The sequence below is a fragment of the Centropristis striata genome, chromosome 23 (genome assembly GCF_030273125.1).
Source record: "Centropristis striata isolate RG_2023a ecotype Rhode Island chromosome 23, C.striata_1.0, whole genome shotgun sequence".
NCBI lineage: Eukaryota > Metazoa > Chordata > Actinopteri > Perciformes > Serranidae > Centropristis > Centropristis striata.
The window spans coordinates 14,980,163-15,005,401 of NC_081539.1; the positions used below are offsets into that span (position 1 = coordinate 14,980,163).

Consider the following 25,239-nt stretch of genomic DNA (forward strand, 5'->3'; position numbering starts at 1 on the left):
TGGGTTCAGCCGCTAGCCAGCCACAGCCCCAGATGGGTAAGGAAGGCAGTTTAAGGGCCCTGATGGATGCCATTGTTTTCATGTCACCATGTAAGGGAAAGGTCGTTTATTGCCGCTTGCCTCGACCGGCCCAGAAGCTGTCAGCTGGGTTTTACTGGCCAATTAGTTTGCCCTTAGAGGAGAACTAGAGGTATAGAGCAAAAGTGTGGAATAAGGCTGTGATCATTTGTTGTGTTTGTGGGTAGGGGGATGTGCATTTCTGCACACTGAACAGGTGTACTATGAAGCAAAAATAAATGCACTTTTTGAGTACTGCCCAATGTGCTACATCATCTCTGCACTCTCTGCAGAGGATGCCTCTGTCTCTGCATTCCCATCACCAATTTCTCATTATTTTTTTGCTGAGTTAAAATGATTCTTCATTTCTAACAGTACCCTTGAACAAATATAGCGCATACTTGAGCTGGAAATAGATTTGAACTCTTCTTGATACCTCTTCCTGCTTCGTGTCTCTCTGTTTCCTCGATCCCCTGTCACTATTTCGCTGAAATCTAAAAGATGAGAACAGAGGAATGGAAGAGGAAGCTGGAGGACAGATTTGGATGTCAGGGACCACATGCCAAGTCGCTGCTATATTTAGAGACTCTCCTTTTGAATTTTTGAAGGACAAAAATAAAAGAATAGGTCCAAATCTCATCAACATCGTCAAGTTTTCTCATCTGTGAAGCAGTGCCAGAAAGCATCTTTGTCAAATTAAAGCAGATGAAGACAGTGTGCTTTGAGTTTATGCAAATATGAGATAATTATAATTCTCCTTTCTCTCCCTCTCTCTTCTTGTTTGTTTGTCTGTTCTTCCTCATGGCTATGTGTTTCTTTGTAGAGATAGTTTTGGGGCCTGTGCAGACTTCCCGGGGCAGCAGTTGGATGTGCACAACAACCCGGCCACGATGACCATGAAAGGCCTGACCAGCAGCCGAAGTCACCACCACGCGGTGACCTGCGACCCCTCTTATGACTCCATGACCCTGGGGCGCTCGGACCGTCGGTCCTACTTCCTCAACCCTGGGGAGGCTCATTCTGCCGACCACCCCTGCTACACCCAGCGCAACTCCTTCCAGTCGGAGTGCAGTGCCTATCCAGACCTGGCCAGCTGCACTTTCCCTCGCAGACATTACAGCTCTCACCATGAGCTGAAGGAGGAGTGTGGCGCTATGGTGCCTTATACTGGGCCAACAGGGAGTAATAAGGGAAGTGGAGGAGGTGGTGGAAACAACAACCGCATCCCTTCTAATCTGCTAGAGCAGTTTGACCGCCAGGCACCGGTGCAGCGTGAAGGCTACCACACACTGCAGTACAAGCGCACTGCAGTGGAACACCAACGGAGTGACAGCCCCGGTCGAATCCGCCACCTTGTTCACTCTGTGCAGAAGCTCTTCACCAAGTCCCATTCCCTGGAGGGGCCCTCGGGGTCTGGTGGAGGAGGGAGTGGGAGGATGAATGGCAGCAAATCCAGTCCCGATGATCCTCCCTCTACTTCTGGCACCCTGAAGCACAGTAAACGCAGTAAGAGTAAAGACCGCTCCAAGTCAGAGCCCAAGATGCGCACTGCCATCTCAGGCTACTGGAGCTCAGATGACACGCTCGACCGGGAGATGTGCCTCTACCACCATCACCACGGGGGCAGCAGCGGAGGCCTGCCTTCAGGGGTCATGACCATGGGACGCCACCCGGACAAATCCCAGTCGCAGTACTTCATGGAGTCCTACAACACCATCAGCGCCCACTCCCTCAAGACGTCACGCAGCAACAACGACGTTAAGTGCTCGACGTGCTCCGGGGGCAACAGCAGCGCTATGCCACTGGTGAGCGCCCTGGACGGCCAAGTGCAGCTGAAGAAGAGCTCGTGGTCATCTACTCTGACGGTGAGCAGAGCAAGAGAGGTCTACCAGAAGGCCTCAGTCAACCTAGATAAAGCTCTAGTGAAAGCCGAGCAGGGACGCACCTGCCACTTCCTACAGGTAGGACTGTTACAACGGCCCACCTCTCGCATGTCATGATTCATGCGGTGCCAGCTGCCCCTCCATGCTTCCGTGTTTCTGCATGCGTCAGTGTTTGTTTGTTTGTTTGTGTGCTTCAGAGGGGTTGACAGAGGAAGAGTGACTACATCCTTTCATTCCCTGTGTCTCAAAGATGCATTGATCTCATGTTGGCTTTATCCCTGGTATCATCATAAAAACATTTAGCAAAATCATCACGTCATCCTCTCCTCTGTTGTTTTTATGTGCATGGAAATATTCATGTGAGCATGTGGATGTTTATGCCCTGACTTCTGTACTGCACAGTGAGCCAAAAGTCCCATCGCATCAGATAGTGTACTTAGCCTTCACCATGAACCTGCATTTATATTTAACACTATAAAAGCACAAGACGGCTGAGGGTTGTACCATGAGGCGAGATTAATGGGTTAGTGAGGAAAACAGCATCACTCTGTACCCATTAGTCAATCAAAGAGCAATACAGATTCTCAGGGGGAAGAAATACATTATATATGCAACCGTAACTTTAATTAACATTAATGCCATCAAACTGCAGGCATAGTATTTAATCTCATTTGTTCTCACTGAACTACAGAATATGCTTGTGGTGTTTTCTGAACATTTACCCACCGTGGCTCTGAAATAAGCCTCCTATAAAATCACAGGTTGCATAAACTTGCTATTTCATTAATCAGTACAACTTTACTTGCATATGAAATGCAGTATAATTCCTTTTAAGCCAAAACGTTACTTTTAATGATTATGTTTTTATGCTAATAGAACACTGATAATAAAAAAATGTCTATTGCTGTTTATCCCAGTTATTATGAAGTCCAAACAACTCGTTTTACTTTGATTTGGCCACAACCTAAAATCATTGACACATCTCTTTCAGTATGGGAAAATGTCAGATCTAAATGCAGTTTTTGAGTAGAACACAAATCTACTCTAACTAACACATAAACACAATTACTTATTTTCTGAAATCTTGATTTGCTTTATTTGCAACAGAGTTGGTTTTGCTGTCATATATTTTATCAATCGTCAGAGAAGTAGGTGTATCGCAAACGGTTTAACCAGTAGTTGAGTCAAATGAGGCACCAAATGTCCCCCTTGGATTGCACACAGAGCCTGAAGAAGGAAGCCTGGATGAACAGAGAAAGCTGATTACAACTCTTGTGCAGTCCGATATCTCAGACTGAACTGGTGGTGGTCATAACAGTGCTGTGTTTGTTTAGTACATCTTATTCACTCAGCGTGCATACAGTGCTACTATAAGATCCGAGAGAGCTCGAGGTGAGCACACAAAGAAATAGAAGTGGTCAGAAACACACATGCAGACACCTCAACCCACCCAATCCTGCTTTTTTTCTGTTTTGGAAAATATAAGTGTTTTAGATTGCATGCATTTCCTCACATGGGGGCGAACTTTCAATAGAGGATAGGGTGTGTGTGTGTGTGTGTGTGGTGTGTGTGTGGTGTGTGTGTGTGTGTGTGTGTGTGTGTGTGTGTGTGTGTGTGTGTAGGAAAAGGACCAACAGAGAGTAAGTAAGGGCAACAGAGGAGGGCGTGAATGGGGAAAGTAAAAGGCAGAGTGAGAGAGCATAAAAGACAGAGAGAAAGTTCTGTGTGGCCTTGCATTTTAACAGCCTGGAAAATGGAGCGAGTAGATCAAGGAAGGATGTTGTCGCTGCAGTACGGCAACATTTCTCCCAGCCTAAAAGAGCGATTGCTTCTTTTTCTTGAAAGGGAGGCGGTTGGGAAAAACGGCCTTTCAAGGAGAGCAGCCTGACAAGTTAGTCTGCAGACGCTTTTTGAATCCTTAAAACAAGACATGCTATTTCCTTCACCTACTGGGTTGAAATCCTGTAATCCATATTTGATGTTCACACATTCATGTACTCACATGCACACTTAAATAAATAACAAACTTTTTCATGCACTTGTGCAACATTCACAGAACATTTTAAATATGCTGCACTATACTGTGAGGGTAATGGGATTAAAAAGCATGACTTAATTTAGTTTTTTTAATGACTTTTTCTCAATCACAATAAATTATTTTGACATCATCACAGCCCCAGTCTTTCCCAAGGTGTTAGCACAGTCTGCAGTTGCCCCTGACATCAAAGACAGCTTGGTTTCCTAGTTACGCACCAGTGTGTTGAATGATTCTCGCTCTGTATCTCATTTCTTTCACTTCAGAGCTGGTGCCCTAACAGCCACTCACATTGGGACTGCAGTGGTTCTGCTGAACAAAACCCCCTTTGTTTTCCCTCTCTCTCTATGTCTGCTGTCTTTGACTCGCTCTCTTTTAGATTAGAGATGGGAGATGGCTTTGCCTCCTTTTATTTTGTACCTTCATTAGTGTGTGTGAAAAGTCAGGAGAGCAGACAGAGGCCAGGGCACTCCAACATTTTGTCAAAACAATTAATTCCCTGCTTTTGATATGCCGCATACCACACAGGACAGACGAAAGAAGGACTCCGGCACTCGCAAGCTTTTGGTATGATCAAGCCGAACCCTGCATTGATACAGTTACTAGTGATTTTTTTAAAGGCATGAAGTGCACTGTGGGAAACAGGCATTCATATCAGGCCAGGGTAGACATGCTTTTATCCATATGTAAGTGCATCTGAATGAGCTCTCATGTCTGGAGGGTGACCTGCCTGTGTTCGCTCCCTCTTTACCTTATCTCACCTCATCTCTACAGGTGCCTCAGGACGACTGGAGCGGTTTCTCTCCGCTGGGGAAGGATGACGAGATCCCGTGCCGGCGGATGCGCAGCGGCAGCTACATTAAGGCCATGGCAGAAGAAGACAGCGGCGACTCGGACTGCAGCCCCAAACCCTCGCCCAAGGTCCAGGCGCGACGAGCCAGCTACCTGAAGGCCACACAGCCGTCCCTCACAGAGATGACCACACTCAAGTAAGTGTCTGTTAGGACTGAAACTCTTATTCTGTATTCATTTATTTATTTTTATAATATTTTTATTGAACTTTCAAGTTCTTTATCAGAACATAGACATCAACATAAACACATAAATTCCCCAAATACAGCCACACATATACATAAATAAATCATAAAAATAATAAAAATAATAATTATAAAAGATTATAAATTAACTTAAACAACTAAATACAAAATTAAAAAAATATAATCAGTAAATCATTTTAATTTTTATTTTATTTTATTTTTAACAGAAATGCTAGAAAGTGAAAAAAAAAATCACAATTTCACAGAGCGCACAGTGATATCTTCATTTTTTCCCCTCCGACCAACGGACCAAAAAAAAAGAAAATTATATACAGTTATATAACACAGCAAATCCTCATATATGAGAAGCTCAATCTTGTTAATTTTTGCCATTCCTGCTTGAAAAATTACTAACGATGAATCAATTTGCAAAGACGATTCATTTTCTGTCATCTACCTAATCACTTAACTCACTAATTGATTCAGTATTTCTATGCCTTACAAGTATACAAAAGCATACACATCCAGACAATAAATACTGGATGCTAACAGAAGAATGAAAAAGACAGAGAAATAGAGTCTGCACACTATGCTCCCATGAACATCCATTTATTTTACCAATAAGGTAAAGCGTCATGCATGACGCTCAAGATGTTCTTGCAAACGTTATATAGCATGCAGTCTCTATGTCTCCGTCTGTATGCTGGCCTGAATGTTATGTTTGAGTGTGTATACAGTATATGCTTTGGAACATTATGTTCAACTGTTCGCTCTGGTCATACTGTGCAGTTTCAGTGAAGCAAACAGAGGAGAGAAAGGGACTGAAAGGAGAAAGATAAGTCGACAAATAGAAGTGGGTGAAGGCAGTCAGTGTTACTGCCTGGCAGGAGTCGGCTTATGTTCGAGTCCCTGACCCTCAGGGGCCACGGCTTAATTACCTGTTCTGTGTTTACAATCCAGACACACACTTCTATCTTCATAGCTGGACAGACTGACCCGTAATAGAAAATACATGATGCCTGTTCGTGTACTGAAGTCTCTTCAAAAGGGAATGCCATGTTCTCATGAAATGCATTGTGGGTTTTGAATATGGAAGGAATATATTTTCTCTTTCTTTTCGAAAGATCTGAGGATAAAAGGCAGACCTTCATAATTTACAGATTTTCATGAAGTTGTCTCTTGTTGCATAAGGCAATCTCTGCTCAGACACATATTTTCTGACAGTGTGAGCTCATAAAGTATTTAGCCATTTCAGTCAATCAAGAAGGTTTTTAACTTCATCTTAAAGCACATCAAGTTGATAGTATTGTCCACAATACAGTCCACATAAGTGCATATGAGCTAAGATCTCTTTCTGAAGAAAAGACTATTATATTTTTAGAAAAAGAACTTGATCCAGAATTAACCGGAAATTTTGGTGTGATACAATTTGGGTTAATATTACTCATATTATTAAGATTACATATCCTCATGCATTAATTAAATTGTCTAAATTGTCCTTAAGAGCAATTTAAGAACTTTTGGGGCATTCATTAATACTTTTCTTACTTCCCGCTGTTCTCAGGTTCAACACAAATTTAAGATAGCTCACCTAAGCTGATACAAACAAAGGCCAACTTGTGTTTTGTGCTGTGAAATACTAATAACGATAATGAAAGGAATATGCAAAAGAAACATGTTCTGCTTATTTAAGATGATTAGCTCTAGCCTAAATGACTAATATGACTAATACTAGTAGTGGTAATTGTAGGAATAATAGGCTAATATGACTACAGGCGCAGTGACTCAGACAGATATATGTGTCACATTATTACCTTTCAACATTAATCCAACTTCGTATGTAAGTGATTCAGTCAATCGGTCTCTACTGTCACTTATAACAACACTTACCACACTTCAGACCCAGCAGGAGGTGGCCTATATCCAGAATCTGACATGCACTTGCTGGTGGAATGCTGTATTAAGGGGATGGTGTTTATATAGACACATCAGATGGCACGCTTTTATACACACCTGAAAAAGTGTGCAAAATAACCACAGCCTGCTGTGTTCAGCACCTGCCACCAACTAAGGATGTCATGGGACCTGACCACAGATGTGGCCTCAAAACTCGACTGCGACTTACTTTACTTTTTCAACATTTTAGCAGATCAGTTTTGTTAGACCAAACCACTTTTGGTTTTAAAAAAAGTAGTAGAAATGGATGCTAGAGGTGTGAATCAGTAGAGGCCCCACGATATGATTTTATCTGGATACTTGAGTCAAGATACAATATTATTGCGATTTTAAGCATTTTGCGATACGGTGAGTATTGTGATACAATATATTGCGATTTAACTTATTAACTGCATTTTTGACCACAAAATTAAATTCAATCAAGAATCGTTTTGTCAAATAAGAGAAAATTCTCAGTCTATTTAGTCTATTCAAGTATTCAGTCTAACTGTACTGATATCAAACATGTGTCGACGACAACAATTGCAGCATTTTTCTAAAACAGTCCTCAGCTTTAACCTATAATGCTCTGTATGTCTTTGAATGAAACATAAAATAAGTCTAACATTATTTCAGCAACATCCTGACACGATATCCTGACGCACATGGTGCCTATAGATCCCTTAGATCTTCTAGTTTTATATGTTATCCAGTATATTCCTAAAAGTGCTGCAGCCTCCAGAAAAAAAACAAAAACGGCGAAAATACTGCCAGCCTGCCAGCGGGCCACCAAAACACTAAATATCGATACTTGGCGGCCATGAATGGGTATAATGTTGACATGCAAAATATCGCAATACTATGCTGTATCGATTTTTCCCTCACCTCTAATGGATGCTAAAACTAAACTAAAGTTGTAATGTCCTTTAATTTATCACAATGATAAATGTACTCTCATTTCATTACTGGACATTACTAGTCATGACCTCAATGTGTTAATCTTATAATATATATTAATATAATATTTCCCATCCTACTCTCTTGAAACAGGGAAAGGATTGAGTGTTGTGTTGCAGCACGGGGCTGTGACTGATTAACTGTGTAATATGCAGAGATGAGACAAACACCAGTGGGTGCTCAGTCATTGTTACTGGTTACACAAACACAAACACAAGCACACAAACACACACACACACACACACACACACACACACACACACACACACACACACACACACAACCTTATGTAAGTGCAAGTGGCGCAGCTTGGGGCCCACTAATGACTTGAATTTGGCCCGGGGAATGCCATCATCATCTGATGGAGCCCAGTGGAACAAACCAAGCTGCAGTGCTGCACATTGAAGATAGAGAACGAGGAGGGAGCAGCTGACGTCTTGTTTTCACACTGTGCTTTTGGGAGCTGGCACAAGACTGCGTTACTCTCTGATTCAATAATCAGCTTTGTTGTTCCATATGTTTCAGGCCTCATTCTGTGACTATTGTGTCCTTGACTAGTGAAGAATTGCTCCTGAGAAGTTGTGGGATTTGTTTACTCTCACCCAATGCTAACCTTCCTCTTTATTAAAACACACAGTGCACGGATGAAGCATGCATTTAAACAGCTGGGATTATTCCTGGCAGACAAACAAGCTCAGGAGAAAATGACATCCTTTCTTGTCCCCCTCAGTCACTAACAGTCAGCTTTATTTTTGCCGCAAATTCATTTATTCCTGGCCTAGATTTTATCATGTTTATTTTTTTTATGTCTCAGCGAGAAAAGACATCCTGAATAATGGGCTGCAGTAATCACATCTCCGTCTCCCTCTGTCCCTCCAACCACAGTAATCACTCTGAACACTTTTTTTCAGACAGTGACTAAGAGGAGGGGGAAAGAGGAGAAGGTAAACGGAAATGGAGGATAGGGAAGTTGGACGGAGAAAGCTTCCCAGATGAGGAAGCAGGGGGAAACTCGAGAGACAAGGTCAAGCAAGGAGACAAAGCGAGACGATGGAGAAGATAGGGAAGAAAAAAAAACAGATCCAGGATTATTCAGTAATACAGTACAAATCAACAGATGGCTTTAGCCAGCCCTGATCCTTGACTGGCAGAGAGGAACATGTTCATTAATGTCACTTTTTCCATAGAGGGACCCCCCCTCCTTAGGTGGGACTGATTACAGGCTAGGTCTGCCATTCATGTTGCCACAAAAGACGGTTGGTTCTGCTGATAATCACCCCCATAGGGAAATCATAGAGATGGAGATAATGGGTTGGGTAGATTCTCCCTTGACTTGATTCCTCTGTGCATCACATACAGTCACAGACTGATTCATACCAATCTCTGACATTTCAGATGTACAATTTGATTCTTTTTTTCCTGCCTTGAGTGATTCTCAATTGACCCATGAGAGTGTGGAGAAATGCATGAAAATTGCAAATATTGTGGAAAAAAACTGGTTTAAATGCAGATTAGGAATATACTATATATATCGGAACAATTAATTATAGGCCGATAGTTGTGCAGTTGTATTATTATGCTTTATTCTCATAATAAAGTTATAGCTGCTCAATTACTGGCTGATAATACAAAGAAACATTCTTTCATTTGCTTAACGAACGCAGCATCTACACACACCAATACAGTAGGTGGCGTATGCACCTTTTAAGTTGGTTTGAAATGTTTTGAGTATACATTAAAAATGTCTGATTTGATCAATTATGTTTAAGAATTCAATTAGAATTCTGCTGCAGAATGCTCTATAAAAACCAAAGTATGTGAAGTTTTTCGTGTGTTGTGTTAACAGTTGTGATGTCAGTTTGATTTGGTTCAGTCGGAGCTATGGAATATTAAGTCATCCATGTTGCCTTATCTGAGCCACTATCAGTAGATTGGGCTCAATATTAAAAAGCTGGGAGGCTGGTTTGCCAACATAGCGATATATTTTAAGATCTGTAACAGTTCTTCCAGAATAATCACCTTTATTCCCATCTCAATATGTCAGCTGTCCTTTCATTTCCCCGGCTCTCTCCACTGTCCACTCCCCTCCATTCTTCCATCGAAGAATGAGTAATCTAGTTTGCTTTGCTTTGGTAGCCACGCTCTATTTAAAGGTGGAAATGCATAATTAAAGCGGGCCTGACCTGGAGGCAGAGAGTCAGAGTTGTGTGTGTATATGTGTACAGTATGTGTTTGTGAGTGTATTCTAATCTGAGTTGAAATCATTTCTCTCTGTACACTTAGTTTTTCGGGACTTGGTTTACTAGGCCACAATGTTCATCAGGAGGAAAGCGAGTCAGCTTTTTAGGTTCCATTTCCCCTGATTAATGAATTGTTTAGCTGGCATCCAACTGCTACATAACCTACACACACACACACACACACACACACACACACACACACACACATGCATGTAGGTGCGATGCATGCTGAGCGCTCAGATTGGAGGCAGGTGAGAGCTAATGAGACACCTATTCATCTTCCTCGGAAATGTGTTTGTAATTTAAGGTTGATTATGTTTTTAGCAGTTTTTATGTGAATGTGGTTAGATTAAGACACACACAGTTCCTCTTCTCTCTTCTGGCAAATGTATGAGAGTGTTCTCACCGTTAAGTGTTTTAGAAGGTGCTTCAAGGACAGACTACCTAAGCTACTGCCATTGTTTCTCAATACTACTGCGCTTGTTGATTAGATAAGGGTGTCTCCTGAAGCAATTGTGGATTGATCCGTATCTTTAGGTTCATACACACTGGCAAGTACTTTGCAAATACTTTCTCACACCCTCTTTTTATCGTGCTATCTCTCCTTCTCCTCCTTTTCCGCCTCTATCTCGCCTCACTGTTTACCAAGCTCCTTTTTCTCTGCTTTGACTTTTTCTTCTTTCTTTTTTTTATCCCTCCTTCCCTTCCTCTGCTGCGGCAGGATTTCCACAGAGCACTCGCCCAAGCTTCAGATCCGGAGTCACAGCTACCTGCGGGCGGTGAGTGAGGTTTCCATCAATAGGAGTCTGGACAGCTTGGACCCGGCAGGGCTGCTGGCCTCGCCTAAATTCCGCTCGCGAAACGAGAGCTACATGAGAGCCATGAGCACCATCAGCCAGGTTAGTGGCACCCAGGGGGCCCGTGCCTCTCTGCCGTCTGCCCTTATACCCCCTGTACCTCCACTGCTATGTCCAATAAGGTCGTGCAGGGGGGGGAAATCCCATCAGTAGCCGTCCTAAGGCCTGAATTAACAATCAGGTCACCATCCGGCAAAGTATGAACCGTACAAACACCCCCATTCTCCCAATTAGTGTATATGTCTGCATGTTGTTTTCTGCAGCTCAGACGATTACAGGCATATTCAGATTGGCTAATTAAACAGGAGGGCATGCAAAACCCCCCAACCCTCTCCTTTACCCTAATATGCTCCTTCTGCCTCGGCATACTTTGTGATGCAAAATGACAGGCTAAAAATGTTCTCTTCAATTTGGCATCTGCTATGAAAGAGATGAAAAACAAGAATTAACATGCAGCCATAGGAATTTTTGAATAATTGAAATTGGGATTGGTTCCAAATGGGGACGGGCGTTTGCCTTGATTTGATCGTTATTTGCAAATGTTGAAGAATTGACCACGCAACACTAAACAATGGAGGTCTGTAATTTTCACGACCGCTGCAAAATAAGATGTTAGTCATTTTGGATTTTGAGCACGGCTTTGTACTCTACATTATTTGGAGTGACAGGTGAGCTTAGCTTACCTTTTCGCCCGGGGTATCGGGGATATGTACTCCCCTCCAAAGCCCAGGGGCAACACTTTGCCTCGTCAGGCTGAGTGATGGACCCTTGAGACGTCCCTTCAAGTCGTGGCATGGAGCAGGCCCAGAGGAGAGTGACACACTGGACCTGGCATCTACAAAAATGCCACTGAATTAAAGAGGTGCTCTCTATCTCACTCACTCACTCTCACATTTGACATGTATGCGCATAGAGTGTGAACTGACACACAAAACAGTGGCTTAACATCAGTGGATTAAATCGAGGTCCACAAACCTTTCTGACTCCAAGCTCTACAGTTTATATACTCACATCTGTCTGACTGTACACTCTCTTCACTGACAAACACCCAAACTAAACGCCCCCATCCTCTGCTACATCCCATTCCTATGCTTTGCTCTGTGTTTCTGGACTAGCTGAACAAGGGCAGTTTCAAGGAATAGAATGGAGCCTCATGTTTTCTGCCCTCACACAACCCGACGTGTAACTCACACCCATCTCACAAGTCTGTAGCAAGGTTTTTTTTACTTTAGACCCTGATGCTCATGATGTCGATGTAGTTAGATTTCCTCAAGTCACATCTCAACTCCCAGTAGTCCTAGCTTTGCCACTTCCTAATTCTCACCTTAATAACAACACTTGTAGTATTTCACTCTGTTCTACGGCCCTTTGAAGTTGTATCCTACAGTGATTCCTCCCCCTCTGCACTCCTTGGATGTTTTTTATCCCTTTTTCAAGTATAGGTGAATTTCTATGTTTGGCTTAAAGCTTCATGAGGCAGTGTGGAGGTAAAAGTTTGACCAATTTGACACGACATACTTGCATTGTGTGATGTAACATGCTATGCCTAGTCTACATGTAAAAACATTGTTTTTCTATGCTTTTGAATTTTTTAACATGTTAACACATTAATGTACATGTACACATCAGAATGTGCTATGGAGGTCACTGCTAGAAAACCCCACACCTGTTTTAAAACGGTGCTTGTGTGGACATTTATTTCTCTTAGAATGAAGAAGGAAAAACCCTGCTTTCAAATATCATGTGGGCTTATCTCAATCCAGTACAGCTTGACTCATCTGTGATACTTAACTAAATAAGACCAAACTGCACTGTTAGTTTGAGAACATTGTTCACTGCATTCATATTCTGATTGCTTTTTTTCTTAACAAATTTGATAAAAGAGAACTTGTAAGAGGACCAATCTGCTCTTGTTTAAAAGACCAATAATACGTTTGTTATTTCTCTGTGAGCAGAGAAGTGTTGATCTCAAACAACATAATTCATTTTTTGGCAAATATGGTGAATCAGCATGCCTTGAATTACAGGGACACTATCTTCTTTTGGAGCACCCAATTTGTGATTTTAGTGTGTTTGTACATAAAACTGCCTACTGAAGCTTTAATCAGTGAAATAGCTGTGTAACATTGAATCTTGCAGCACAGAGATGCTCCCTTGGCTTTTGTTTCTGTGATATATATCGTCCCTTCTCTTTTGTCTTGCACTATGCTGGAGTGCGCCTGTGCATTTATATTTTTCTTTTTTTTTTTTATTCTCCTTGTGCTTGGGCGTGCACGCTCCTATTTGTGTACTTCCGTCTGGGCGTTTGCGTGCACGCACTGTATGTCTGCGTGTGTCCCCTCTTTCACAGGTGAGCGAGGTGGAGGTGAACGGGCAGATCGAGGCGGTGTGTGAGTCAGTGTTCAGTGAAATGGAGTCGCAGGCTGTGGATGCCCTGGACCTGCCCATGCCCGGCTGCTTCCGCATGCGGAGCCACAGCTACGTGCGTGCCATAGAGAAAGGCTGCTCGCAGGAAGAGGAGGAGGGAGGCGTCACGGTGGGCATCAGGAGGACCAACTCACCCCCGCGCACCACCACCACTGTCAGAACCATCCAGAGCAGCACAGGTCGGTGAACACACACACACTGACTCATGAACATGTGTGAACATACATAATCCATCGCGCATTATAAATTGATGTGTGCGTAGAAATATGTATTATAGATGTGCTGTGACTGTAAGTTATGCAGCATGTGTATAGTGTCACAGCAACAAAAATGAATTAATTATTGCTCAGAGAAACTTGTATAGAGATCGAAACTTTGGATCAAGGGCTATCAAATCAACTTCTTTTATTCCTAATTCTCTTCTGTTGGAAACTAGCCTTGCACGGAATATTTTTCACAAATGGAAGACTTCCTTTGGTTTGCTGACCAGGGAGTAGTTTCACTTTGCAAACGCAGACCCAAACCCTCTGCTTTATTATCCATCTGACCCAGTTTTCTTCTCAGATACAATATGATGAATGCAGAACTGTTTTTCCCACATAAGAGCTTATTCGAGCTGTAAAGCTCAGTGGCTGCTGGATCTTATTTTAGCCCTCTTGTGTGCCTCATGGTCTGGAGCGCTTGGCTTTCCAGCATTACTGCATGCAGTATTGATGCTGAGTGGTGCTGGCACCCAGCACTGGGTGCTTCTATGTTTCCCACTGAAAATCCAAACGTCATTGTATTACATTGTGCACGTTGAGTCACCGTCGCCTTGACGCACTCTGGCTTCCTCCTCTGTTCCTTTTTAATTATCCCAATTAAAAGACAGCATTTCCCCAAACCTTTCCGACAAGGATACAGTCGGCTAATCAAACACATTTACTGCAAATTGGAAGAATGCAAAACTAGTTCAATCAATTCAAGGGGCTTAAAAGTGATTCCGAGCAAACATTTATTTAATGCTTTTTAAGTCTTGCTGCAACTAACTTCCTCTAAGGCTATCATTTGTTTCTCTAGTTAATGCAATTAGTCAAAAATATTAAGTTGCATCCCAGTACTTTTATCAATTCATATGCATTGACATTTCAGGCTAACAACACAATTAAAGGCAATACAGGATTCAGTATGTTCTGTTGTGCGGTGCTAGTTATTGATCTATTAAAGCAGACTGATAAGATCAAGAGAGGGGCATTCGAAGCTCCTTCCCCTGAGGAAGGAGGAGATAATGAAGACCATCTATCAGGTGGGGTGTTGTAGGGACAGCTGCTCTGTAGTGCTACATACACTGCTGCTGCACATGAGACAGGAAGCTTCTCTTACTCCCTGCTGTCCAGTGTCTCTCACGCGCTTTGTTGATGGAGCTGTCTTGAGCTGTTATAATTTGCTGTTAATGTAAAGATACCACCTTTTCGCAGGTAAAAACAAGCTGTGTGTGTGTGTGTGTGTGTGTGTGTGCGTCTGCAGCAGTAGCCTCACAGCTGTTGGCAATTTAATGAACATCCATTTTTGGCACCTGAGTTTGTCACATGATGAATGGACACTGTGGAAGTACAGAGAAGAGATATTAGAGCTGTGTGGTCACTGATAATTCTGCTGCTTCCAATTAAGAGCAATCCTCTGCCAGGGCTTGAATAGCTCTCAGTGATTGGCTGTCAACTTGTTGCGACCCCTGACCTTCATTCGCTGCCGACCTTATTGTGTCTCGGAGTCATCTGCAACTGAGGCTGGAGCTAACATGACAGGGAGAGAGGGTTGGAGCGATGCATTATGAAGCAATGTGGAGAGCAGTTCTCCGCGGTTGGTAGTGAAGGTAGGGGATTGCCTCAGATTACTGTCATAGTTGTACCCCTGCACAATTCATCACCTCCTTAGATCTTCACCACTGAGTCGTCAGTCTCTGTAATTAATTAGCTACCTCTCCTTTTTCTCCTCCTGGGAAAAGGCTGTGATTGAAGAGGAGTGGAATAGAGGGGGAGATTGGAAGGAGAGAAGGAAAAGATCTCAGTCTGACTACATTTCGCCTGCCTCACTCTCTTACTTGTGCACGGATCACGTGGGAGTTAACGTAATTACCTATTTCTGACTTTTACACACTGTTCATGCAGTGTGTGAAGTGTAGAGATTCACAGGTGGTCTCAGACCCTTTAATTAACACCACTAAACATAAATTAACACTTCTTGAGAGTCCTATTTTAGGTGGTTTTCAAAGATTAAGGTAATCATTTCTTATTTAGCACAGAAGATGCGACTGAAGGTGAACAGGCAGCTGCTAATGTGTACCTAGCTCACACTGCATCTATGGAGAGAATAATGATCCTCTATATACCATAATCCACAAACATTCCATGACCTTCAAATGTATTTTGCTGCCCACAAACACACAATTTCTCACTTGTGAATGTGTTAGTTTTTTATTAAATGTGCTCAGATTTGTACAAAAAGATGTCTATTTCTATTTTTTTCATTTGTAATACTTAAAAAATACTTTATATTACTTTGTGTGCATTTCTTATAAAATTTAATTAGTCTCTTTTGGTATCAACACATAAATAGCTCTTGATCTCTAAGAATGATTCAAAATGATGTGATTGGAAGACAGGGCCAAATTAACACTTTGCTGTACCCTGGGCAACAATATTTAAGGGACCCATCATCACGACCCCACAATCACCATAATCTGGCAAAATACAATACAATAAATTACAGTAATATACAGTAAATATACTCAATACATCAATAACTAATTGTCAGATTAGAATGATGTGATAGGAAAACACTCATAGAACTACAAATGCACCACTATGTCCTCTTGTCAAGGCCACTCACTCACATCACATATATATATATATATATATATACATATATGTTTACTAAGGGAAGGAAAATGTCCTCAATTTTCACAAAAAAATAAGTAAGCAACCACTTTCAAAGCATCCAATATTTATTTAACACCTATTCCCAGCAGCACAAATGTATTGAATTGATAGAGCCATCACAGAGGAGGACAAGACACAAACAAAAACCAAGAATCTAGAATCAAGTAGCATTGTGGTCCTCAGCTCATTTTTAAACAGAAATCACACTTCATTCATTCAAAATTCATTTTTGAGCAACGGCTCCGATGGACAGTTTAACAAATAAGCGAGAGATAACCAGATATTTTGCTTGTGCCCACACTGCCCTGGGCCCTTTAGAGGGCGTGGGCCCCTGGGCAATTGCCCAGTTAATCCGGCCTTGTTGGAAGAAGGAGCTTGGTGTGACGGTCGATTCACAAGATTATATTATATCATATATTATTTATAAAGCATATTTATAAATGCAACTCCATGAGAAATGTACACAAGATATATGTATGGTATATAGAGGATATACACTGTTTTCAGACAGAATCCTCTGTTTATTCCTATTTAAATGCATCAGTAATCACTTTGGAAGAGCTTGATTAATAACGTTTTGAGAAGATATACACTTTATCCGTCAAGAATAAATCACATTGTCACAATCATTTCATGGAAAGAGGTAAAAATATTTTTATTCCAACTTTATGAGCAACAGTGTATCACAAATAGACATCTATTAGTACCAGTCATGTATTTAGTGAGGAATTTTTTTACATTTGCAAATCGTGGAATATTTGTTGATCATGGTATGTGCGTTTATAAATCATTTTGAGACATTTTTATTTACATACACAATTACTACTATAGACTTTAAGTAATGTCGCCCTGACAAATTATTGCAAACCATAAATTTATAATTAAGATGGTACTGGTCCTTTTCTGCATATTTGAAGCCTCATTTCCGTTCAATGCACATATGACAAGATGTGATTTGGAGGTTTTGGAAGCTTCTTGGATAAGAAAGAGAAGTTTACTTTTGGCAGATGGAATAAACATTTCATTATGCAATATAAAGGCCCTCATTTATTCAAAGGAAATAATGAAAACAGTGATTTAACTGTCCTTTTCTCTCTAAACACATGACATAGGGCTGTCACTACATGATTATCAAGGCTAAAATAATTCCCAATAACAGTATTGTACTGTGAATGCTGGGACCCCTCAGTCCCCTGTTGTAGAATATTTTGGACACTGTGTTAAAAGTCATTACTGAGATTCTTCTGAAAGGTCTTATATATCCGACTCTGCACTAAATATTTCAGAAATGCCCGGAAAAGCAAAAAAGTCAGGCAAAGTCATGTAAGATAATTAGATGCTAGAATGTGCAATCAAAATAACTGACTGGCAGCCTTGGAGGAAAAAAAAAAGCTCTTTTGTTGAGGCTTGAATAGTATGCATTATATAACTCCCCATATATAATAACTGATGGTACACTGACTTCCTGCCAAGTAAACAGTCACAGCTTTTCTCTGTTGTTCCTTGCTGCAGGAGAGGCATGCATGCAGACGCTCACACGCACAAACACCTATACACACATGCATTCCTACATTTCACGGCGAATCTCCTGGGAGCCCAAAGTGAGAAGTGAAGACGTTGTTGTGGTGAATATTGCATGATGTTTCAGAGGGATGGTTCAGACAGACGCTCCAGAAAAACAGCCCGCCCTTATGGTTTGTGCTCCCACTTGTCCCTGCGGCAAACCACCAAGATATCACACACATGCAAACACACACACACACACACACACACACACAAAGGCAGGTGAGAGACCTATCAGCTTCTGCTCATGCTCCTCTCCAGTTCGCCCACTGCGCTGCTCCAGCCCATTATTATTGATGATCATTTTAATCCGGAGGAAGGAGACTGAAGTAAAGGGGCTGTCCTTTGATCTCTTCTCTTTGAACGTCAAGTGGCTGTGGCTGCTTTTGCCTCTGCCTCTGTGCCCACTCAAACCAGCACGTACTCACACACCGACGCATGCAGCCACTCTCACACACACATTACGACTGTATCGGACAGACGTGTTGGCCTCGACATCAGCTCCTTTGGATCAGTTTAACAAAATCTGGAGCAGATCCTCTTTTACCGCTCGGGAAAATCCATAGCAATCGGTTAATGTGAGGATTTCACTGCCTCTAAGCCCTGGCTCCTCCACCCCGCGCCGTCTCCAGTTAACATATTCATCACCTCGTCACTCTGCTTTGTCTTTCCCTTTCTTGGCCTCTTACACAACAAGATCCCCTGCCTTTTCACAACAGCAGTAAGGTGCGTGGGTAAATCAACCTGTTGGAAGACAAACTGACCTTCAATTAGAAAGAGTATACACACAGATCTTAAATCTGGGAAATGTGCCATAGTTTGTTTTTCTTCCTCTCACCCTCTGTTTCCTTGGCTCACTGACCTGCTGTCAATTATCCAGCTTCATTTTCCCAGCATCTATTTTTCAGAAGTGCTGAGGGATTGGCTGAAAAGGGTGGCTTTCCTCCCCAAGCTCCCGTAATAGGCTACAGGACAATGTTTAATTTAATGGCTGTGAATATCCTACAGCCCCGAACGGAGGCGTTGCGCTCAATAAAGCATTCCTTAAGTAAGCATTTGAGGCATGCTTGTGGCTCATTTTGCTGATGGTCTTGTCAAACACTCAGTGGAATACCACCTCTTCATTTAGTTGTCTGACGCAGCTCTGGGCACACTTTCTCTGTTTGTTGTGTAGCTGAAGCTCATGAATAATAATCAGAAAAGCATTCACTTTATGTGTCTAATAGAGCCCGACTGATATGAGATGTTTGAGACCGATGCCAATTTTAGAGGGGTAAAAAATTACACATGTAGCAGCTGATATAGTGAATGTTTGCGCTGGAATGAAAATATATTTGTTTTTGTTGCATTGTATACCATTTTTGCACTGATACTACTATGCAAAGGTGCTCAGAAGGCTGCTCTCTTTAACAAATATCTTTACTAAAGAATATTTAACAATAAACATTATTATCAATCTATTCTAGCAATGAAACAGTACTGTGTGTTCAGTATCAGTCAATTGCTGACAGTAAACATAAAGATTAAATAGAAATAAAGTCCATTTAAATTAAATTCATTATATAAGGAACAAAATTGAAAAAAGGACTGAATCATTTGTGTTTATTTTCCCCAATGAATTTCAGACATATTGCGTTAATAACCTCAGTATGTTCTTTCCAGTCTTACAAATTAAATTCACTGCAGTGTTTGCCAGCTTTACTGTACTGACATCACACGGGGCTCCTATGTATTCCCAGCTCTCTCTACAGTACAGCACTGCAGGTTGAATAAAGGCTGTACAACACTGCCCCCAGGGGCTCGGTGTAGCACAGCACTGCACCTTCTGCCCTTTCTTCTTCCTACAGTAGCTGCGTGAGTGGGTGGATGTAAAACTAGCAGACAGCTTGACCCAATTAACAACAATCGCTGCTATCACTGGCACTTTTCCAAGAGTTCTGTTCTGAGAGAGCTTGTGAGAATAAATATCTTTGGGTTTCCCAGTGTGCTAAAAATATAAATGGCAGGGATACAGACCACTGAAGTCTGGTGGAATCAAGCTCAGGTCCAGCATTCTTCCAGATCTACCCTCACACCTTCACCAGCCCACGCAAATTTCCATGAGCAAGCCTGAAATTTGTTTTTCATATGTCAGGATGACTCATGCGTTATAAAAGCAAAGAAAATTGCTGCTCAGGGGTTCCCTGTGTGTTTTGAGAAGGTCCCCTCTCAAAGTGGGTTTGAGGAGGACTTCAGGTGAAAGGCTCCTGTGGCAGCATCAGGTCCTGAGGACACTGGTCTTTGCTCCATGCTGCTGCAGTCGGTTACTGTGGATTTGGCCATCTGCTTGCCTGTTGTATCTGTGAACAGAGAGTGATGAGTTCAGAGCAAGGTCAGGAAGGTAAAAACAAATCCCTATGCCTTTGTGAATAAAGGGCATAAAGTTATTATTATATAAGATATTTGTGCAGATGGGGTCTGCAAGTACTTTCCTGCAACACAAGATACAAAGGTACAGATCTAAATCTAGAGTTTAATTTCATGTAGGTGCACAGTGATCTCTACAAGAAGATAATAACTTCATTAATCCCTATTGTTTAAAAAAAAAATCAGTGGTAAGCATTGTATGCAGTAACAGCCCTGCACTAAATCCTTGCCCCCTGGGTATGAAAATGCTCATATGCATTCTGCTTTACTAAACCACAAGGTGGCAGTCATGAAACTATCTGAGTTTATGAATCCAAGCTTCTGTTTGGCTGGATATTTTTGTGCACATGGATTTTAAAGTTATTGAGACAGTCATTCTAGCTGCATTTAATGCAATGAGAATAAAAAAGACAGTATATAGTATGTCTGGTGTTCTTTACACTTTATTTTATATTTTGTCTGGCTTACTTGACATTGATTTATAGTGCAAACATACACAAAAAAATGAAATAAAAATACTAAAAGAAAAAATGAAAGTTAGATTAATTGATTATCGGAATTACTCTTGATATATCAGACAAGTTAAGCAGCTATCATTTGGGCTAAGGTCATATCCTTGTGTTATATTTCTGGAAATATGTCAGGTTTAATGACGTTATGTAAAAATAACAAAATATATATGAAATTATTTATGTATATATAAAAAATATATAATTTTTTATTGTATTTTTTAAAGATGTTCCTAGTAAAAACGTCTCTATTGGATTAAAATCAACTTTAAAAAAATGTTTTCTATAAAGTGTATTTTAGTTTAGTTGTGTGATTTGTTGAACTGATTCAACACAAATAAGTAAATAAGAAGTAGTAGGAAAAAAAGATGTTGATGTCAGTTTACTCATATAAAAGATACTTTGACATGATACATTTTTACAGAGATGCTGATTTAATATATATAAAACCCTCAAGAATCTCTATCAGGGTAAATGCAGTATGTTCAAAAACACTACTGAGCAACAAAGACCTAAAAAGTCAGATGGAAAAGTTGCAGAGGCATTGCAGTAAAGTTTTTTTTTTGGATGGCCGTGAACGGGACTGTCCCACCCAGTGCTGAATGAGCTATAAAGTATTTGTGCGGGGCGGGGGGTGCGATCAAGGCGCGTCCACATCCTGACATAAGATCCAATATCGTCAGTGAGAAGAGGGAAAAGAGGGAGAGGACTCCTCGTGTCATCTCACCCGGCTCAGTGTCGCAGACTCGCAGCTTTCATGTCGTTCCTTCAGTGTTTGTACAGCGCGCTGCTCGGCATGCGTGATTACTGGATTCGTCTTTGTGAGTAGAAGCTGCTGCTGTGTTTCTCTGTTGTTTGAGTGAGGCATGATGACTGATGGCGAGCTGCGACAAGAGAGTCAGGGGCAGGAAGTTAGTCTACGTAGCCTTCAAAATAAAGGGGGACAACAAGTAGTAGCTGGATGTCATACTATTCGTTTGGATTCAATATAAAATAAATTTGTATTGTTGCACGTCCATATAAAATTCACATAGCGATGCGTAGAGGCTGGAAGTTAATGTAAGTTAACTACCCAAGGTCAGCCAAAATAGTATGTTATACACCCGTGACGTAAAAGTGCACCACTGCCCTTTATTTTGAAAGAATTGACCGGAAGTCTTGTATTTATTTCGATTCGCTTGACCTAAACTATCAGCGCCCATCCCAAGCTTTCTGCTTATTCATGCTTCACATGAAAATGGACGAAGTTGTTCATAACAAACAGGAATAACAACAAGAACAAGCCAGTGACAGAACCTGACATTAAAATTAAAAACAGAAGTGAAGTGTTACTTTAATTTCAATCTTTCTAAATGAATTATGAACTGGTTGGACTTTTTTCAAATGATTAAATTGCAAACAAAATAAAATTTTTATTCCTGCTGTGGAGTCATACACGTCCTGTGGCTGACCTGCTCTTGACACTGCTATTAATGAAACATTCGACAATCTCCCAGGCCCTCTGCAACTGGTTTTTCCCTCCAAACTTGACACCATGCGAGCAAACTGAGCCTATTTGCTGTTTGCTTTCCCCTCCACTCATGATACCCGGGAAATGTGAACACCTTCCAGCTCCCGGTCTATTTTCGTGTCATATCTCTGATGGGAGGACGACAGGTGTGGCCTGCATCACACAGAGCAACGCCTGGCACAGCATCACAACACACCCCTCTGCAGGGTCCAGTTATTTAGGTCAGGCTCGTCCACCACCACCATCCCCCTGCCGGAATTGGAGTTCATCTCAGACTTCTGTGCTTGTTAAAGTGAGCATCCGGAGGGCAGGGGAGAGAGATGCTGAGCCCCACAGGCCTTTTGGGGAAAAGATATCACTGGTGCCACTTACCAGTTTCGAGGCCTGCTAGGGTAGATGGAGGGGCCCTAACGCCCTACTGTGTGACAGACGAGCTGTCTGTGGGCCCAAGTCTCCAACCGGCCATCTGTGTTGCAGTGAGTCACGCACACACGCCATTCTCGCCACTGATGCCAGCTATGCTGCCCGCTCGCTCACCTACCAGCTTTCTATTTTCGGATAACACCCTCCTGAGAACAACATGCCATGGACACACACACACACACACACACACACACACTGTGGGGATCCAAGTAGGCCAAAGTCATATGGGGTTACGTTAGTATCATGTAAATGAAGGAGTGGCTCAGCTGTTGACACACTTATCCAGGAAGGTTTTAGTTTCACTTAATTATCAAGTTGTAAATAAAACACTGAGAGTTAATCTGTTACATCTGTGTGTAACAACAACTGTAGCTGTAACAGTTTCAATCAATAAGTTACTTTAAATGTGATACAATTGTCTCTACTGTTTTTATTATAATTTTTTGGCATATTCATTTTTGTGCTCAGCCATTGTCCCAGCTGGGCCCCATTACTGTATAAGCTGTACCTACTTCACCCAATGGTGTCATTAGTTACCCCCAGTTTCATTCACATATTGTTCCAACCCATAACTACTGGCTCAAAATTCATCCTGAAAAAAGTGTTTTCTCCAGGGCACAGTTAAATAACCATATTTTGAAGTGCCAGCTGTTTAAATGTATTGGCATTTAAACTGATAGTGCAGTAAATGCTTTCAAGAATGACTGCTCCCAGCGGGCAAGGTCATTGTAAAGAGCAGAATCACTGCTTGATTAAGTATTTCAGTACAAGAAGGAATATGTTTTGTAACATTTTACCTTCTGGCTTGACTTTCTTATGTGGCTCTGTATTAATCAGTTGAGAAACGTTGCATCTGTAGATTAATGATTCCACTTTTATATCTGATTGTTTTGTATGAATCAGCAGCAAAGAGAAGGTTAGCTTAGCTGGCCTGTCACCAATCACTAATTCAACCATCACTAATTAACACATTACATCTTCTTTGTTTAATTTTGCTGTTGTCATCTTGGTTTTTTGGAGCCAGAAGTGACATTTTTGGATTAGAACATAAATGGTAAATGGGGTGCCCTTATATAACGCTTTACACTACACTCTACGCTCATTCACCTGTTCACACACACATTCATACTGGTGGCCGAAGCTACCAGGGCACACTGGTGCCACCTGGGAGTTAATTCACACACCGATGAACGCAGAATCAGGAGCAATTTGGGGTTCAGTATCTTGCTCAAGGTATACTTCGACATGTAGGCTGCCATGGTCAGGGATCGAACCACCAACCTTCCGATCAGAAGACGACCCGTTGCACTGTGGTGGCAACTTGTCCTTCATGAGGCAGCCTTGCCCTAAAGCATACCCTGCTTTACTGTCTATTTACTGTAAATGGGACAGTAATTGAACACCATGCCGTATTGAAGAAATGATGACTGAGACCATAAACTCAAACTCATTTGCTGAGATAATAAATCAAGTGAGAAGTAAGGTTGTTTTCAGAGAGACTTCTTTAAAATCTTAGTTATTTTTTATACCAGTTGCGTCGCCCCCTGCTGGCCGATAGAAAGAATGCAGATTGGATTGCTTTTGCTTTTCAGGCCCAGAGGTCACCCCTTAATTTGTAATAAAACACTGCTTTTAGCTTTTTCATTGCTATTATTTCGTTCCATCTGAATGTGCAGACCCACCCAGTGATTGTGTCATATTTATAACGGCCAGAGAAGCAAAACACCAGCCTGAACAGTTGCATATCTAGTAATGAAGTTATGTTGCTTATTGTCTTCTCATGTGGAAAACTTGTTATATATGTATCAAGTACAGTAGCTGGATGGATAGTTTTAGCTATAAATTCTATGCTGAGACATTGTTGTAGTTTATGAGTTTGGAGTGGTTTAGTGCAGTGATAGCACTTTGAAAAGTATATCCAGTTGTCAGTGGTTTGTTGTACCCCTGTGTGACTAGAGGGACTAACAGAGTCAGTCACAGCAATATTCCCCGCTTTCTCTCTAACTTTAATTCGCTCTGTCTCTTTCTCTCACTTCATTTCAGTGAGGCTTTATTGGAGTGAGCCAGAATTGCCAAAGCTCACTCCCACGAGTCTCTCCGTCCCTTTTCCACTCTCTCTCTCTCTCCATCAAGTACTGTCAATTATCCGGTCATATTTCCCCAGCAACTCTCACTTTTAACCGGTGCTAAGACTTCCTCTGCACCTTTCTGTCTCTCACCGTGTCTTTTAAAAAAGCAATTATCGTGTTAAAGCTAAGCTTGTAAAGTTCTTGCGAAGGGAAAGGCAGACATTTTTACTTGAGTCATCCAGTGAAGGTGTGAGGTGTCCACAGTTACAGTAACTCTGGTAGAAATGTGATGACAGGCAGCTCATAAACATCTGACTCAGGTGTGCTACACAGATCATGCTGTCTTTTGATCTGATGACTTTATTACTAAATGTCCCTGCACATTTAATGCTTCTTTTCACACACTGACTTTA

The 25,239-nt window shown here is 41.6% G+C and overlaps 1 protein-coding gene and 1 long non-coding RNA gene across 2 annotated transcripts in view; one reads left to right on the top strand and one right to left on the bottom strand.

Annotated features, from left to right (window-relative positions):
- dlgap1b (discs, large (Drosophila) homolog-associated protein 1b) overlaps positions 1-25,239 on the top strand; it is a 103,204-nt gene that overhangs the window by 54,392 nt on the left and 23,573 nt on the right. The window contains exons 5-8 of the mRNA XM_059326792.1: positions 883-2,018; positions 4,750-4,964; positions 10,866-11,043; positions 13,352-13,607. Coding sequence (XP_059182775.1) covers positions 948-2,018; positions 4,750-4,964; positions 10,866-11,043; positions 13,352-13,607 — 1,720 coding nt within the window. The 5' untranslated portion in view covers positions 883-947. The remainder of the gene's footprint in view (positions 1-882; positions 2,019-4,749; positions 4,965-10,865; positions 11,044-13,351; positions 13,608-25,239) is intronic.
- Positions 19,498-21,646, bottom strand: LOC131961877 (uncharacterized). Its single transcript, XR_009389898.1, has 2 exons — positions 21,552-21,646; positions 19,498-20,248 (listed from the first exon to the last, which is right to left on the bottom strand). It is a non-coding gene; the product is annotated as an uncharacterized LOC131961877 (long non-coding RNA).